This window comes from Gadus morhua, chromosome 17 (assembly GCF_902167405.1).
Source record: "Gadus morhua chromosome 17, gadMor3.0, whole genome shotgun sequence".
In the NCBI taxonomy this organism is placed as follows: domain Eukaryota; kingdom Metazoa; phylum Chordata; class Actinopteri; order Gadiformes; family Gadidae; genus Gadus; species Gadus morhua.
In genome coordinates this window covers 10,961,840-10,977,651 of record NC_044064.1, presented here as the reverse complement: position 1 = coordinate 10,977,651, position 15,812 = coordinate 10,961,840, and the positions used below count along the sequence as shown (strand labels likewise).

At 42.0% G+C, this 15,812-nt stretch overlaps 2 protein-coding genes across 6 annotated transcripts; both read left to right on the top strand.

Moving 5' to 3' along the window:
* Positions 1–1,958: 1,958 nt before the first annotated feature.
* On the top strand, positions 1,959–4,477 carry LOC115530037 (uncharacterized). Of its 2 annotated transcripts, XM_030339215.1 has the most exons (5): positions 1,959–2,051; positions 2,335–2,721; positions 3,026–3,145; positions 3,487–3,584; positions 4,216–4,477. In XM_030339215.1, exons 1-5 carry the CDS (start codon positions 1,994–1,996, stop codon positions 4,282–4,284), a joined length of 732 nt encoding a protein of 243 aa, XP_030195075.1. In that variant the 5' UTR covers positions 1,959–1,993; the 3' UTR covers positions 4,285–4,477. The 2 variants fall into 2 exon arrangements, with proteins under 2 accessions (XP_030195075.1, XP_030195076.1); XM_030339216.1 differs by lacking the exon at positions 3,026–3,145.
* A 3,489-nt stretch (positions 4,478–7,966) lies between these two features.
* LOC115529919 (uncharacterized) lies at positions 7,967–10,434 on the top strand. 4 transcript variants are annotated; one of them, XR_003973672.1, is made up of 5 exons: positions 7,967–8,073; positions 8,358–8,735; positions 8,981–9,132; positions 9,419–9,516; positions 10,176–10,434. XR_003973672.1 is itself a non-coding variant. In XM_030339066.1 (5 exons), exons 1-5 carry the CDS (start codon positions 8,016–8,018, stop codon positions 10,242–10,244), a joined length of 711 nt encoding a protein of 236 aa, XP_030194926.1. In that variant the 5' UTR covers positions 7,967–8,015; the 3' UTR covers positions 10,245–10,433. The 4 variants fall into 4 exon arrangements, 2 of the variants coding, with proteins under 2 accessions (XP_030194926.1, XP_030194927.1); XM_030339066.1 differs by having other exon boundaries at positions 8,981–9,088; positions 10,176–10,433; XR_003973671.1 differs by having other exon boundaries at positions 7,982–8,164; positions 8,981–9,088.
* Positions 10,435–15,812: the final 5,378 nt, after the last annotated feature.

Here is a 15,812-nt window from a genome sequence, read left to right as displayed (position 1 = left end):
TGTGTGTGTGTGTGTGTGTGTGTGTGTGTGTGTGTGTGTGTGTGTGTGCGTGCGTGCGTGCGTGCGTGCGTGCGTGCGTGCGTGCGTGCGTGCGTGTGTGTGTGTTCTGAACCGGCACTGCACCAGCACACTGTACAATTTAAATAACACTTGGATTTAGCGTAACATCTCAGGTGTTAGCCAATATATGAACAGGTTGTAATTTAAACGGCCCCAATGTTATTACTCATTTAAAAATTCTGCCCTGGCCTTGGAATTACTGACATCTAAAGTGGGAGTTCCCTGCCAGATGTATGGTGGATGGATAAGTCTACCAGTCCTAGTGATCAGTCCTAACTTTATCCATTGTACATCTAGGTGGACCTCCGATTGCTGCACTCTCCAATGCCTTGGAACCAGTGCTTGAAGTGGAAAAAAATAAGTGCCAGTACTCCCTTATTCACATATAAGCGACGTGTGCAGTGGCGTAACAAGGCAACGACGGGCCCGTATGCAGGATGTTCAAGGCGGGCCCCCCCCTTCGTAACGATTGTTGACGGGGGGGGGGGGGGGGGGGGGGGGGGGGTTGTTGCCGGGGGGGGGGGGGGGGGGGGGGGGGGGGGGGGGGGTTGGTCGGGGCAATTATTGAGGGGAGGTGGGGGGGGGGTTCGGAGCGATACCCTGCTTACCGATAGTTACGCCACTGGACGTGTGCAAATCATTTAAAAATTCATTGTAAAATTCTGAGTAAAAATAAAAAAGGTAAATGTGAGCTTCAAAAACTAAAGGGACAACCATTTCAATTATTGGAGTACACTCGCTTTAGTTCACATATGGCCCATAGGCTCTGTGGTTAAACTTCAGGTTCTGGAGCTGCTGTTTCATCCTCATCTTACCTTGCCTTTGCAGGGAGAGGCTGAAAGGTATCAGAGGTAGACAATAACTTAGCTGTGAATTTGGTAATGAATTCAGTGAGGTCATCTATTAATGGTTTAACCTAATTTAAAAAGTTGTAAAATGAGATGAGATTAATGAGAATACTTTACTAGTTACTGCATTTGAAAAGTAACTTCACTACTTATTACTTTACTTTCCCGTTTCTTGATTTACTGTGTAGATAAATGGACAAACATCATAGCTCTATCATCACCTTGCTATGATAGGCTAACGTGCCGAGGCAAGCATCCTATGCCACACGATTATACATTTTAAAAGGTTTGTGTGGCATAGGATAAGATTTCTTTACCCAACTCTGCAAAGGCACTTAACAACCGGCAGCCTGTGACAAGTGCCGGTACGCAAGAAAAAGTGCCGGTACGCCAAAGGGTAAAATGTAGAAGTGCCGGTACGCAGTACCGGTGAGTACCGGCCCACGTCGAGCACTGCTTGGATCGCTATGCTTTAGCAGCCTTGGTTGCTGTGCCGGCCTGCTGTAGCAAAGCTGGCTAACTAAGAAGATAGCTGCACAAGGCGGGCCCGACCTTCTAGGTCATATTTGAAAGACCTATATTTACTTGTTTTTATTTTGGATGCTTTTCACTATTGGAGGGCTGCCATCGTGCCAATCGTTTGGGCCCATGGTTCCCAACATAGAATCCGGGAACATATATTCTCAGAGAGGGGGAGAAGGGTGGTTCATTACCCTTCTGACCGGGTGGCCAATTTCCACATTTGGTTCAATCACTTTGCATTCAGTTCCATCACCCACCTTTAGAATCAAGATGGCTGCTTGGTGAACAAGGCACATTCTTCAGACAGAGTTACAAATCTGTAAATGCGATAATTTGACCAGAGAGAGAGAGAGAGAGAGAGAGAGAGAGAGAGAGAGAGAGAGAGAGAGAGAGAGAGAGAAAGAGACAGACATAGTGATAGCGTGAGAACGACCGTTGTCAGTTCCTGGTTGTGGGGGGATATGGAATATAGTGTGTGTGTCTGTGTCTGTGTCTGATGGAAGTGGGAGGTGCGATGTCTATAAGAAAACTATCACAAGAGCTGAGCTGTGCACCAGTGGAGGATGGAGTTTCCACTGAGGACTATGTTGCTTCTCTCTCTGGGGCCGCTGCTGGCTCGGGGTGAGTACCGCTCATAACTCATCTTCCTCCCACTGCTATAAAGACCTTAAGAACAGGGATTCCCAACCGGGGGTACGCCTACACTCGGGGGGTATGTTAGCAGTTCCAGGGGGTACCTGGAAAGATTTAGATATTACTTTATTACACCCACAAATCAGTTTTGGTAAAAAATGATGCAGAATCTTGCTCATCAGGATATGGGGGTACGAATAAGACAGAAGAGGTTGGGAAGCACTTATTTAATAATACAATTATACGTCCTTCCACTTTTGTCTTGTTCCAGAAATTGTACAAGGGAAGGATATAAAGCTGTATCAGACGGCAGATTTGGAGGTCGTCGAGGGAGACAGCGTCACACTCCATTGTTGCTGGACAGCCGTCAACGATCAACAGTATAGAGCGGATTGGTTGAAAAATGAGGTTAGAATTCTCTACCAACCGACAGCCGTGAGGTATGACGGAGAGGGCTGTGGATCGGCCCTGTCACCTGTGAACAACGGGGCCTGCGGCTGTGCCGCCCTGACCCTTCCCAACGTCACCCGCAACCACACTGGGCGCTACGTCTGCAAGGTGAACAAAGAGAGGCCCGTGTTTATTCAGTCTTGGGGAAACGGCACGATGATCACCGTCACGGAACGACGGAGCCCCACCAACGGCACAACACAAGAAAGTATGTTTTCTTAACCTCAAAGTTTGGTTTTGTTTCTCTTCCAAACCAAAAGTATATTTACTTTCCTTAGGTACCAGAGTTTAGTCTTCTATTCTAATACATGACAGGATAGGCTAGAGTTTTTGGTTGTTCGACTCCCGGCCGAAAGGTACTGGGTTTGATCCCCAATGTCCGTAGCCTAACCTGTTGGCATCCTTGAGCAAAATGCACCCTAACATATCATTGGATAAAAGCTTGTGTTTGATGACCATGGATTAAAGGCTAATATTGTCAATCCCTTTTCAACCCCTTTGTCTGACCAAAGACTCGACTATAGACGTGTCACTGTGGCCCCCGGTCCCCGCCGTTGTTTCACTGGCTATAGTAATGGCCGCCGCGTTCCCCGTCACTCTGATCTGTTTATGGAAGCTGCAGAAGAGACGAGGTACAAAACGCTACAACCGAAAGAGCGGATATTTTTATAACATGTTATGAGTCCAGTAGCTTTCAGCCTGTTAGCATGAACCCACAACTATTTATAATAACCCTGGCAATAAGGAAACGTCTGAAAACTAATAAAAAAAAATGCTAGGTGGTCAACGGATTTCAGCTTATTATCATGAATTCCGAAAACATTTTATACAAATTTTTGTGTCCATGGAAACATTTTATACTGTATGTGTGTGTGCGTTTGTGTATGCTTTTGTGTCTACGTGTGTGTGTCTTTATGTACGCGTCTGTGTTTGTGTGTGTGTGTGTGTGTGTGTGTGTGTGTGTGTGTGTTAGGGTTGGACCGAGCAGCAAGGGTGATCTATGAGGTTCCCCACGAGGACTCTGAGGTGGACGGAACCAGCACCAGCTCGTCCAAAGGGTCCTCCCAGTGGGTGAGTCTGTCGGAGGGCTAGAGGGTTCCACTCCCAGCCAGAAAGTACCGGGTTTGATCCCCAATGTCCCCAGTCTAACCTGTAGGCATCACTCAGCAAGAAGATCATCACCCCTACCTGTTCCTCAAAGAGAAACCACGACGCCCGCTAGTTACTAATGTAACAGTACTGCTTCGTACGCAACGAAAACAATAATCTGAGGAGTTGGAACATGGCTATCATTGTGTTCTCCATTGGTCAGATTCTGGATAAAAATACGTCCATCGTCCAACTCAAGTTTTTGGTGGAAGGGGAGTTGATGTGGCTGACTGCTCTTTACACAAAACGTGTTATGAGGCAGATCTCTCCAACATCCCTAGCACAACCTAAATCGGACTAAACTTCTCCTTGCGTATCATGACTTGTTTTGCACAATGGGAGAATTACTTTTGACCCTGTGCTGCTTGTGGTTGAATTCCCATTCAAAGAAAATTGTCAAATAAACATGTTACATCTAAAATAAATAGATGTAACATGTTTGATTAAATCCCCAGAGAATACATAGTAGTTCTTAAACTATCTTTTATGCATATGAACATTACTTAATCCGTTTCTCTTTCTCTCTGTCTCTCCCTCTCTTTGTCTCTGACAGTGTCAGGTACCCGTGTATGAGTCCTTCGACTACTTTGAGTGTGTGGTGGAAAGCAAGGGCGGTGGATGAAGGAGTCTCAATCTGTTGTTTCCCTTGTTGGTTTTGGAAATATCTCTGATACGTTATGTCATCTTCTGTGTCCATCCATGTTGTTTTTAAACAAGCTAATTGAAAGTCATACATTAACTGTGAAATAGCTTATTAGATGTAATTAATGATGAGTGATGATTGTAAGTAACTGTGAATAAAGTATTTAACATAATAACTGATGTTCTCTAATACTTCAGCTATGGAACAGTAGAGCGCAATATGGTCTGGCCTTTATTTCCACAAGGCCTGTGTGTGTGTGTGTGTGTGTGTGTGTGTGTGTGTGTGTGTGTGTGTGTGTGTGTGTGTGTGTGTGTGTGTGTGTGTGTGTGTGCGTGTGTGCATGTGCGTGTGTGTGTAGATCTTTTGCGGATGCATGTTTTGTCCGTAGATGTCAATGAGCAAACTATCTTGATCTGAGGAAGCTCAGTGTGAGAATTCGAAACGTGTGGAAAAAGGTAATCTTCCACCTAACGATACAGGGTGTTGATTGTTTGATTAGATAAAGCTAAAACCTAAACAAGAGGCAGGTTTCACTATGACCGTTGCTCATGGTAAATTGTTGAGGAGTGGGCGTGTGTCTCTTTGTGGTGAAGAAGAGGCTCTATGGAGGAAGTACTGAGGTCATGGACAGGAACTGAAGAACATGTCTGCGACGTCCATTCTCATCGAATACTGTTCACTAGTCTTACCATACCTCAGTTACTGTACGGAAGTCTGGGGCAACACGTACAAAACTTCATTACATTCACTTACTATTCTCCAAAAAAAAGCCATTCGCATTATTCACAATGTGAGATATCTGGATCACACTAACCCATTATTCATACGGTCAAAATGATTAAAATTCACAGATCTGGTGGAATTTCAAACCACACAGATAAGTTTAAGGCTAAAATCAACATATTACCCTTAAACATACAAAAATTATTCAGTGATCCCGAGGGGGGTTATAATTTAAGGGGAAAATTAAATTTCAAAGTGAACAGCGTCCGTACGACCAGGAAAATGTTTTGCATTTCAATATGTGGTGTAAGACTATGGAACAGTTTGAGTGGGGAGATCAAGGAATGTCCAAACATTAACCAGTTTAAAATAAAATACAAGAATTGATTTTTACGAGGTACAGGGATGAAGAAGGTGTTTAACATCGTGGATATGTTTTCATGTATGTATATATTGGTATAAATTTGACAATAATTTTATAATATTGAATGTTTAATTAGATATTATTAAAAGATAACTTGACAATATTATTAGATAAATACGCAGGTGGTAATGAATTGTATCATATTGTAAACTAATGTATATGAATATATAATTATTTTTTGATGATTATTATATAAGGAAGCTAATACTCATTATAGATAAATAAATTAGGGAGAAGGGGTGAGATTAAATATGTTTTCTTCTTCTCACCCCGTTTCGAACAGGTAAAGCAAGTGTAAGACAGTTTCTTCTTTTGTGGTTTTCATTGTGTGTAAATATTACTTTATTGTAACTGTCCACTTGTTTCATTTATTTGATTGTTTATTATTGCTTTTTTTATTATCATTATTTACTTGTTTGAAATAAAAACTTTTTCAATTCAATTCAATTCAATGCCATCATCAAAGCTACCTATGGTGGTCGGCTTGCCTTTCTCAAATGCTAATATTGTCAATCCCTTTTCAACCCCTTTGTCTGACCAAAGACTCGACTATAGACGCGTCACTGTGGCCCCCGGTCCCCGTCGTTGTTTCACTGGCTATAGTAATGGCCGCCGCGTTCCCCGTCGCTCTGATCTGTTTATGGAAGCTGCAGAGGAGACGAGGTACAAAACGTTCTAATCGAAGGAGCGGATATTTTTATAACATGTTATGAGTCCAGTAGCTTTTAGCCTGTTAGCATGAACCAACAACTTTTTATACCAACCCTGGTAATAAGGAAACGACTGAAAACTAATAAAAAAAATGCTAGGTGGTCCACAGATTTCAGCCTTATTATCATGAATTCTGAAAACATTTTATGCTAATTTCTGTGTGCATGGAATAATTTTTATTGCTCTTGTGTGAGTTTTTGTATTTGTTTTGTGTGAATGTGTTAGCTTTCCTAATGGGTCCATATCTGTGTGTGTGTGTGTGTGTGTGTGTGTGTGTGTGTGTGTGTGTGTGTGTGTGTGTGTGTGTGTGTGTGTGTGTGTGTGTGTGTGTGTGTGTGTGTGTGTGTGTGTGTGTGTGTGTATGTGCGTGTGTAGATCTTTTGCGGATGCATGTTTTTGTCCGCAGATGTCAATGAGCAAACTATCTTGATCTGAGGAAGCTCAGTGTGAGAATGCGAAACGTGTGGAAAAAGTTAATCTTCCACCTAACGATACAGGGTGTTGATTGTTTGATTAGATAAAGCTAAAACCTAAACTGCAGGTTTCACTATGACCGTTGCTCATGGTAAATTGTTGAGGAGTGGGCGTGTTTCTCTGTGTGGTGTTTCTCTGTGGGCATCGTTCAGCAAGAAGATCATCATCCCTACCTGTTCCACAATGGGAAAATTACTTTTGACCCCGTTTTGCTTGTGGGTGAATTCCCATCAAAGAAAATAGTCAAATAAATTCTAAAAGATTATTACCAATCATAAACATAAACCGTGATATGGATAGATGTTATATGTTTGTTTAAATCCCCAGCTAATATATAGTAGTTCTTAAACTTTGTGTTTTATGTACATGAACATGACTTAATCCGTCTCTCTTTCTCTCCCTCTCTTTGTCTCTGACAGTGTCAGGTAGGCCTACCCATGTACGAGTCCTTCGAATTAATTGTTACATTCGGTTTTGTGATACCTAACAACATTAAATACAGTAAATAACAGTTTATTTCCACAAGGTCTGTGTGTGCGTGTGTGTGTGTGTGTGTGTGTGTGTGTGTGTGTGTGTGTGTGTGTGTGTGTGTGTGTGTGTGTGTGTGTGTCCGTGTAGATCTTTTGTGATTGCATGTTTTTGTCGATGGATGACAATGAGCAAACTATCTGTATCTGTGGTAGCGCAATATGAGAATGCGAAACGTGTGGAAAAAGTAATCTTTCACCGAACGATACACGGTGTTGATTGGTTAATTAGAAAAGCTAAAAGCTAAACATGAGGCAGGTTTCACTCTGCCCGTCGCTAATGATAAACTGTTGAGAAGTGGGCGTGTATCTCTGTGTGGTAAAGAAGAGGCTCTATGCAGTAAGTCATGGACAGGAAGTGAAGCACGCTTCTGTGACGTCTGTTCACATCAAATGTCAGCCTCTAGAATACCTTTTTGGTCGACCGGATTGTCTTTTAAAAGTTCAGAATTTCAAAGGAATTGTGCTTGCATCCTTTGCAACACGTCCAGGAAGTGATAAGAGCCTACATGCCTGCTTGCTTATTCCAAACGTGTTTTAAGCAAGACTTATGGCGTTCAACGTCTAAACTGGTGACGTTCAATGTATACAGACGTGTTGACTTTGAATGTATATATTTGTTGACTTTTACCTGTAGTTCACGTATGGTTGTGGTTAGATAGAGAAAAAGAGTGTGTGTGTGTGTGTGTGTGTGTGTGTGTGTGTGTGTGTGTGTGTGTGTGTGTGTGTGTGTGTGTGTGTGTGTGTGTGTGTGTGTGTGTGTGTGTGTGTGTGTGTGTGTATTGGGGAAGTGGGAGGTACGATGTCTGTAAGAAAGCGAACACAAGAGCTGAGTGGTGCATCAGTGGAGGATGGAGTTTCCACTGAGGACTATGTTGCTTCTCTCTCTGGGGCCGCTGCTGGCTCGGGGTGAGTACCGCTCATAACTCATCTTCCTCCCGCTGCTATGAAGACCTTAAGCAAAGGGATTCCCAACCGGGGGTACGCCCGCACTCGGGGGGTACGTTACCAGTTACAGGGGGTACCTGGAAAGATTTGAGATATTACTTTATTACACCCACAAATCAGTTTTGTTAAAAAATGATGCAGAATCTTGATGATCAGGATATGGGGGTACGCATAAGACAGAAAAGGTTGGGAAACACTTGTTTAGTAATAAAATTCAACGTCCCTCTGCTTTTGTCTTGTTCCAGAAATTGTTCCAGAGAAGGATATAAAGGTATATCAGACGGCAGATTTGGAGGTCGTAGAGGGAGACAGCAAAACTCTCCATTGTTGCTGGACAGGCGCCAACCACACACAGTATAGAGCGCATTGGTGGAAAAATGAGGATACAATTACTCACCAACTGACAGCCCTAACAAACAACTGGGAGGGCTGTGGTTTGGACCGGTCACCTGTGAAGAACGGCACCTGTAGCTGTGTCAACCTGACCCTTCTCAATGTGACCCGCAACCACACCGGACGCTTCGTCTGCAAGGTGATCATGAATAGGCCCATACTTATTCAATTTAGGGGAAGCGGCACAATGATCATCGTCAGAGAACGACGGAACCCCACAACACAAGAAAGTATGTTTTCTTTACCTCAAAGCCTGGTTTTGTTTCTCTTCCAAACCAAAAGTATATTTTCTTTACTTAGGTACCAGAGTTTAGTCTTCTATTCTAATATAAAGTATGACAGGATAGGCTGGAGTTTCGAGTTCTTCAACACCCGGCTGAATTTATCATTGAATAAAAGCTTGTGTTTGATGACCATGTATTAAATGCTAATGTGGTCAATCCCTTTTCAACCCCTTTTTCTGACTCGACTATAGACGCGTCACTGCGGCCCCTGGTCCCAGTCGTTGTTTCAATGGCTATAGTAATGGCCGCCGCGTTCCTCGTCGCTCTGATCTGTTTATGGAAGCTGCGGAAGAGACGAGGTACAAAACGTTTTAATCGAAGGAGCGGATATTTTTATAACATGGTATGAGTCCAGGAGCTTTCAGCCTGTTAGCATGAACCCACAACTTTTTATACTAACCCTGGTAATAAGGAGACGTCTGAAAACGAATAAAAAAAAAAGCTTTCAAGATTTCAGCTTATTATCATGAATTCCGAAAACATTTTACACTAATTTTTGTGTGCGTGGAAACATTTTATATTGCACTTGTGTGAGTCTGTATTTGTTTTGTGTGGATGTGTTAGCTTTCCTAATGGGTCCATTTCTGTGTGTGTGTGTGTGCGTGTGCGTGTGTGTGTGTGTGTGTTAGGGTTGGACCGAGCAGCAAGGGTGATCTATGAGGTTCCCCACAAAGACGCTGAGGTGGACGGAACCAGCACCAGCTCGTCCAAAGGGTCCTCCCAGTGGGTGAGTCTGTCGGAGGGCTAGGGGGTTCCACTCCCAGACAGAAAGTACCGGGTTTGATCCCCAATGTCCCCAGTCTAACCTGTAGGCATCACTCAGCAAGAAGATCATCACCCCTACCTGTTCCCCATAGAGGAACCACAACGCTCACTAGTTACTAATGTAACAGTACTGCTTCGTACGCAACGAAAAACAATAATCTGAGGAGTTGGAACATGGCTATCATTGTGTTCTCCATTGGTCAGATTCTGGATAAAAATACGTCCATCGTCCAACTCAAGTTTTTGGTGGAAGGGGAGTTGATGTGGCTGACTGCTCTTTACACAAAACGTGTTATGAAGCAGATCTCTCCAACATCCCTAGCACAACCTAAATCGGACTAAACTTCTCCTTGCGTATCATGACTTGTTTTGCACAATGGGAGAATTACTTTTGACCCTGTGTTGCTTGTGGTTGAATTCCCATTCAAAGAAAACTGTAAAATTAATTCTAAAAGCTTATTATCAATCATAAACGTTAACCATAAAATGGATAGATGTAACATGTTTGTTTCAATCCCCTGAGAATACATAGTAGTTCTTAAACTTTGTGTTTTATGCATATGAACATTACATAATCCGTCTCTCTTTCTCTCTGTCTCTCCCTCTCTTTGTCTCTGACAGTGTCAGGTACCCGTGTATGAGTCCTTCGACTACTTTGAGCGTGTGGTGGAAAGCAAGGGCAGTGGATGAAGGAGTCTCAATCTGTTGTTTCCCTTGTTGGTTTTGGAAATATCTCTGATACGTTCTGTCATCTTCTTTTTCCATCCATGTTGGTTTACTTAGTAGAAACAGACTACTTAGTAAAGTCTCTTGAAACATGCAAACAAAAAAGGCTCAGCTTTAAAAGTTCCACACTTTTTTTGTCTGTAGTGACAGGGGTCCACTAATAATAATAATAATAATACATTTAATTTGGATGACACTGTTGGCTATTACAAAATGACACAAGTCCCTTCTTAGATAGCATGGAGCGACATTCACACACCTTCTTTTATGAAAAGAGGTAATAACTATATATACTGTAAGGGAAAGATAGTAATCTCAACTAATGTAATAATAATTTGTCAAACTTGATTTGTTAAGTGTGTTTTTAGGTATAGAATTGTCTAACAAAAAACCTATCTATTCATTTGTATCAATAAAAAGGATAAACAAATACAATATAAGGGTCTAGACCTTTGAAATGGTTCAATCCCCAAATTAGCCTTAATTTACCATTTTACAATGTACTCCAGTCCCCAATCAATTTTTAAAGAAATGCATTTGAATTGTTGATTTGCATCACAGAAAATGGTCCACACTTGTACCGTATGGAATGACAGGGGTCCACTGTTGGCTGATACATAATGACAGAAGTTCTCTCTTAGATAGCATAGAGTGACGTTCACACTCCATCATGGATGAGTAAAAAAATAAATAAGCAAAATGGATAGTTCTTAAGAGGTAATAACAATCTAAATAAAATATGATATATATATGTATTATACATGGTGTTATTTTGCAATTAAAGTTGCCCCAACAATGTTGTCATGAACACAAATATCTAAACTTAATAAGGTTTTTATTTTTTTACAACTACAAACTTGTGTGCTTAGTCTACGGTTAAAGGAATGCATTTTATCTGTTGATTTGCATAACATAACTTTTTCTAATGAACGGGGTCCACTGTTGGCTAGGACAAAATGACACAAGTCCCTTTCTTAGATAGCATGGAGCGACATTCACACTCCTGCTTTTATGAAAAGAGGAAATAACTATATATATATACATATACATATATATATGTATATATATATATAATATATAATGTAAGGGAAAGATAGTAATATCAACTAATGTAATAATAATTTGTCAAACTTGATTTGTTAGTGTTTTTAGGAACAGAATAGTCTAACAAAAACCTATCTATTCATTTGTATCAATACAAATGATAAACAAATACAATTAAAATACAATATGGGTCTAGATCTTTGAAATTGTTCAATCCCCAAATTAGCCTTAATTTACCATTTTACAATGTACTCTATTTTTAAAAAAATGCATTTGAATTGTTGATTTGCATCACAGGAAATGGTCCACACTTGTACTGTATCGAAGGACAGGGGTCCACTGTTGGCTGATACATAATGACAGAAGTTCCCTCTTAGATAGCATAGAGTGACATTCACACTTCAACATGGATGAGTAAAAAAATAAATAAGCAAAATGGATAGTTCTTAAGAGATAAGAACAATCTAAATATGATATATTTAGATCTTTATTATGATATATTTATATTGGCTATTACAAAATGACACAAGTCCCTTCTTAGATAGCACGGAGCGACATTCACACTCCTGCTTTTATGAAAGAGGAAATAACTATATGTACTCTAAGGAAAAGATAGTAATCTCAACTAATGTAATAATAATTTGTCAAACATGATGTTACTATGTTTTTGTAACAGAATCTTAAGGCTCAGCTTTAATGGATTGCTTAAGAATTGTCAAGTATGAAACTGTATTAAATAAAGAGCTAACCAGAAGGCAAAGGACCAGTCAGCTAGAGGATGGCTAAATAATCATTCAAGTCTCTCTACATATTTTTAGGGACAGTTGAGTGACCAGCAACCATGCGCTTCACAGATCCTAACTTTAAGCTTAAATTGTGGTGAGTGCTGCCTCTGAGAAGTGAGAGACTTTTTAGAGCGGGGGAGGGTTGTTGCTCTCGTCTCGTATCGTGATGGGGGGATGGTTACCTGAGTTGACGATGGTCGTTAGGCCTTTCTACAGTGAGTTTCAAGGTTGCTAACTTGTCTCTGGCAATGCAACTGCAGACAGGTCGGCTTCCAGTTTTATTCTAGATTCTATCAAACTAGCAGGATTATTCTTTTGAATTCTAATAAATTGCTCTGATCATAATAAAATACTAATTTAACTATAGAGATTTAGTAGGATTTTGTAACTATACCATTTTTTTTCTAATCACCACATTATATACCGCTTTTAGGGAGGGGGGGGATGTGGAATGGATTTACATACTTTATGCTACTTAAAGGGGTAGTTCGGAATTTTGGACATAGGGCCTGATTCCCAAGTGAGCATTGGTATTCTTTTAGCCTGGCTCCGCCCGCCTAAGTACTTCCGCTCAATTTGAATTTCCCTTCAGTACTAGGTCTGGACCTGCTGTATGTAATTTGGTTTTCTGGTGCCGCCACAGCGGCCCCCAATCAGCGAAGAGAGGGCGTGTCTGAGAACAATGACGATAAAGTCGTACGCCAGTTGTTGTTGTAGGTCGGTAGTTGATTTACAATGTGCAATTTTTCCCTGATAAATTAAATTCGACGAACAAAACCTGCAGCTGTCGTTGACGGACATTTTCGTGCAGACGCGCAAGGTGTTTGGTTTGTGTACAACCTGCGCGTGATTCCCGGCGCATGACATACGTCACAACCAAACGTTAGCGATTGGTTATGGCAGATCCAGAGTGGCACTGGGCAGATCCAATCATTTTAAACTTCAACAGACACCCGCCTTCAAGTGAGTTAACGTTTGTCAATTGATTAGGTCCAGACTCTCTGTACAAATGAAATGAAATGAAGTGAAGTACGAGAGTCTGGTAGAACCAGGCTAGTATTCTTTATCATTGGAGACAGTTTTCAACACATTTCACTCAGTCCTTCTAGTTACAGAGTTTGCTCGTGCTAGGCTAGCGCACGTCAACGGGCAATGCTAGCCTGCTATTAAAAACAGTGTTACCCACTCCACAGTACACCCGAGGTAAATCAATTATAACGACAGACTATACATTTAAATGTCTGTTTATAGAATAATGTTAGAAATAAAACCAACCTTGCATTGCATTGCATTTTGAGGGAATTGCTGGGTCACAGCAGCAGTGTTATATTCCTGGTAGTACGCTACGGCAGCGGCGGACTGATACCTAGGTTACCGGCTCTAGTTTGTTTACCTGCCGCTGTCATTGCTACAAACGCAGAGTACAGTGAACGAAGGAATTCTATTAGCATATTCAATTAACAAGATATGGCCACGTTTGGAGGACTTAGCGATGCATCTGCTTTTGAAGACGATTATGAGGAATTTGTTGTATTCAACGAACAGTACATGTACGAGCCGGTGTTTTGATGTCCAAGCCAGCAACAACAAGCCACAGTTGAGTGCTTTCTGGATCTCGCACTGGAAATTGGTGGAAACTTTGTGGTGCCCCTCTGTAGCGTATATTTCTACAATTTCTAAAAGCACACTGAACCACCATGTTGCCTAGTCGTTCAATTGCGCTTCTGTCCCACGCTTCTCCGTTTACGTTCTTGTGTCGTGATTCGGTTACAAAACTAACCGGCGCATAGTAAAATTCCGCTTCTGCTGAGCAAGTAGTCCCTCGATGATTCATGCGATGCAAGGTTAGTTTTATTTCTAACATTATTCTATCAACACAGACATTTAAATCTATAGTCTGGCGTTATAATTGATTTACCTCGGGTGAACTGTGGAGTGGGTAAGACTGTTTTTAATAGCAGGCTAGCATTGCCCGTTGCCGTGCGCTAGCCTAGCACGAGCGAACTCTGCAACTAGAAGGACTGAATGAAATGTGTTGAAAACTGTCTCCAATGATAAAGAATACCAATGCTCACTTGGGAATCGGGCCCTATGTCCAAAATTCCGAACTACCCCTTTAAGGGTGCACTCACCCTGGTTAGGTGCCAGTTGAGCACCTAACCGTGCTCAACTGGCCCCGTTGTTCTCTGGCCTGCACTCACACTAGGCCAGGCCTATTTAACTAGCGGCCCGTGGGCCAAATGCTGCCCCTCTTACTTTTTTTCTGGCCCGCAAGAGGTTGCATGCAAAAAATAAAGAAAATAAAGGAGAAACATAGTTGCATGCAAATCAGGTTTCTGTGTGTAGCCGGTGATACTAGCCAGTATCAGTACCCCACAATCAGGAACTGGCATCACTTATTCTGACAATGTTTGGCTCAACCGATACGTGCGAGTCTAGCTTTTCTCATATGAATGCCATCAGAACAAGGGCACGTTGCTCCATGACCTATGAGAAGCTACATGAGTGTCTCAGGATGAGCCAAACTAGGCAAACAAGGCAGTGCAATCTTTCTCACTGACTCACCGGCTCAAAATGTCTCATATGTACAGTAGTTCTGTTTTGTGATGATTCAAACAACATTGTTGAATTCTAAATACGTGTCCAAAATATGTGAGAACAAAATATTTTATAATGATACGATTAAAAGTGAAGAAGGAAGGAATGCGTCTGACAAGTTTATTCCATGTAGTAGTATTATATATATTAAGTTAACACTACTTTAAGTATGATTTATTTGTAGCGATTCATTCACGTAGTTTTACTCTGTGTGGCCCATGAACCCTCAGTGGTTTTCCTTTTGGGCCCACTTGTTAAGGAGGTAGAATAGCCCTGCACTAGGCCATCTGGCCATGGCCATTGGCCGTCGCAACTGTGGCCTGGCCACGGTAGGCTCTTGTACATACGTCATCACGTCGTAACACGTCATCACCAAGCGTCCGCTGCATGGACCATAATAAAGTCTGCCGCCAGTCAGAGTTTTAACAACAATGGACAACAACACAGAGAACACAGATCGCACTTTGCTGAGTCTGTTGCTTATCGTCTGCCCAAATGGCTAACAGACATTCGACTTCTCTATGGGACCAACGTGAACCAACAGTTGAACTAGTTGACGCCATGTGTACCGTTTAATGGGAAAGAAGGCTCGTCGCCTTTATTATGTCCATGGTCGTCGCATGGACTATACGTCATCCAGCTCAGGTTGCGTAGCCGTGCGTGTGCGCGTGTCGGCTCATTAGCATCTGTACCGTGGCGGCCCGTACCGTTGCAGCACACCTCTCCCAAGTGGCCAAGTTGGCCTGGCCTGGCCAGACTGGCCACACTCACGCTGGCAGATTTGAGCATGGTGAGGTGTGAAAACGGCCACGGCCAGATGGCCTAGTGTGAGTGCACCCTAGTTCAGACTTGTGGTGGAGGAAAATAACCCTTTTAAAGGGCTTTTTAAAGAAAAAGACTAAAGATAAAGAATTACCAGCACATCGATGGAGTGAAATGCATATCTAAAGGAGACTGATTGATTAAATAATCATTCATGTCTCTCTACACATTTTTAGGAACAGTTGAGTGACCAGCAACCATGCGCTACAAAGATCCTAACTTTAAGCTTAAATTGTGGTGAGTGCTGCCTCTGAGGGGCCACTCACACTAGGGCCGTGCCACT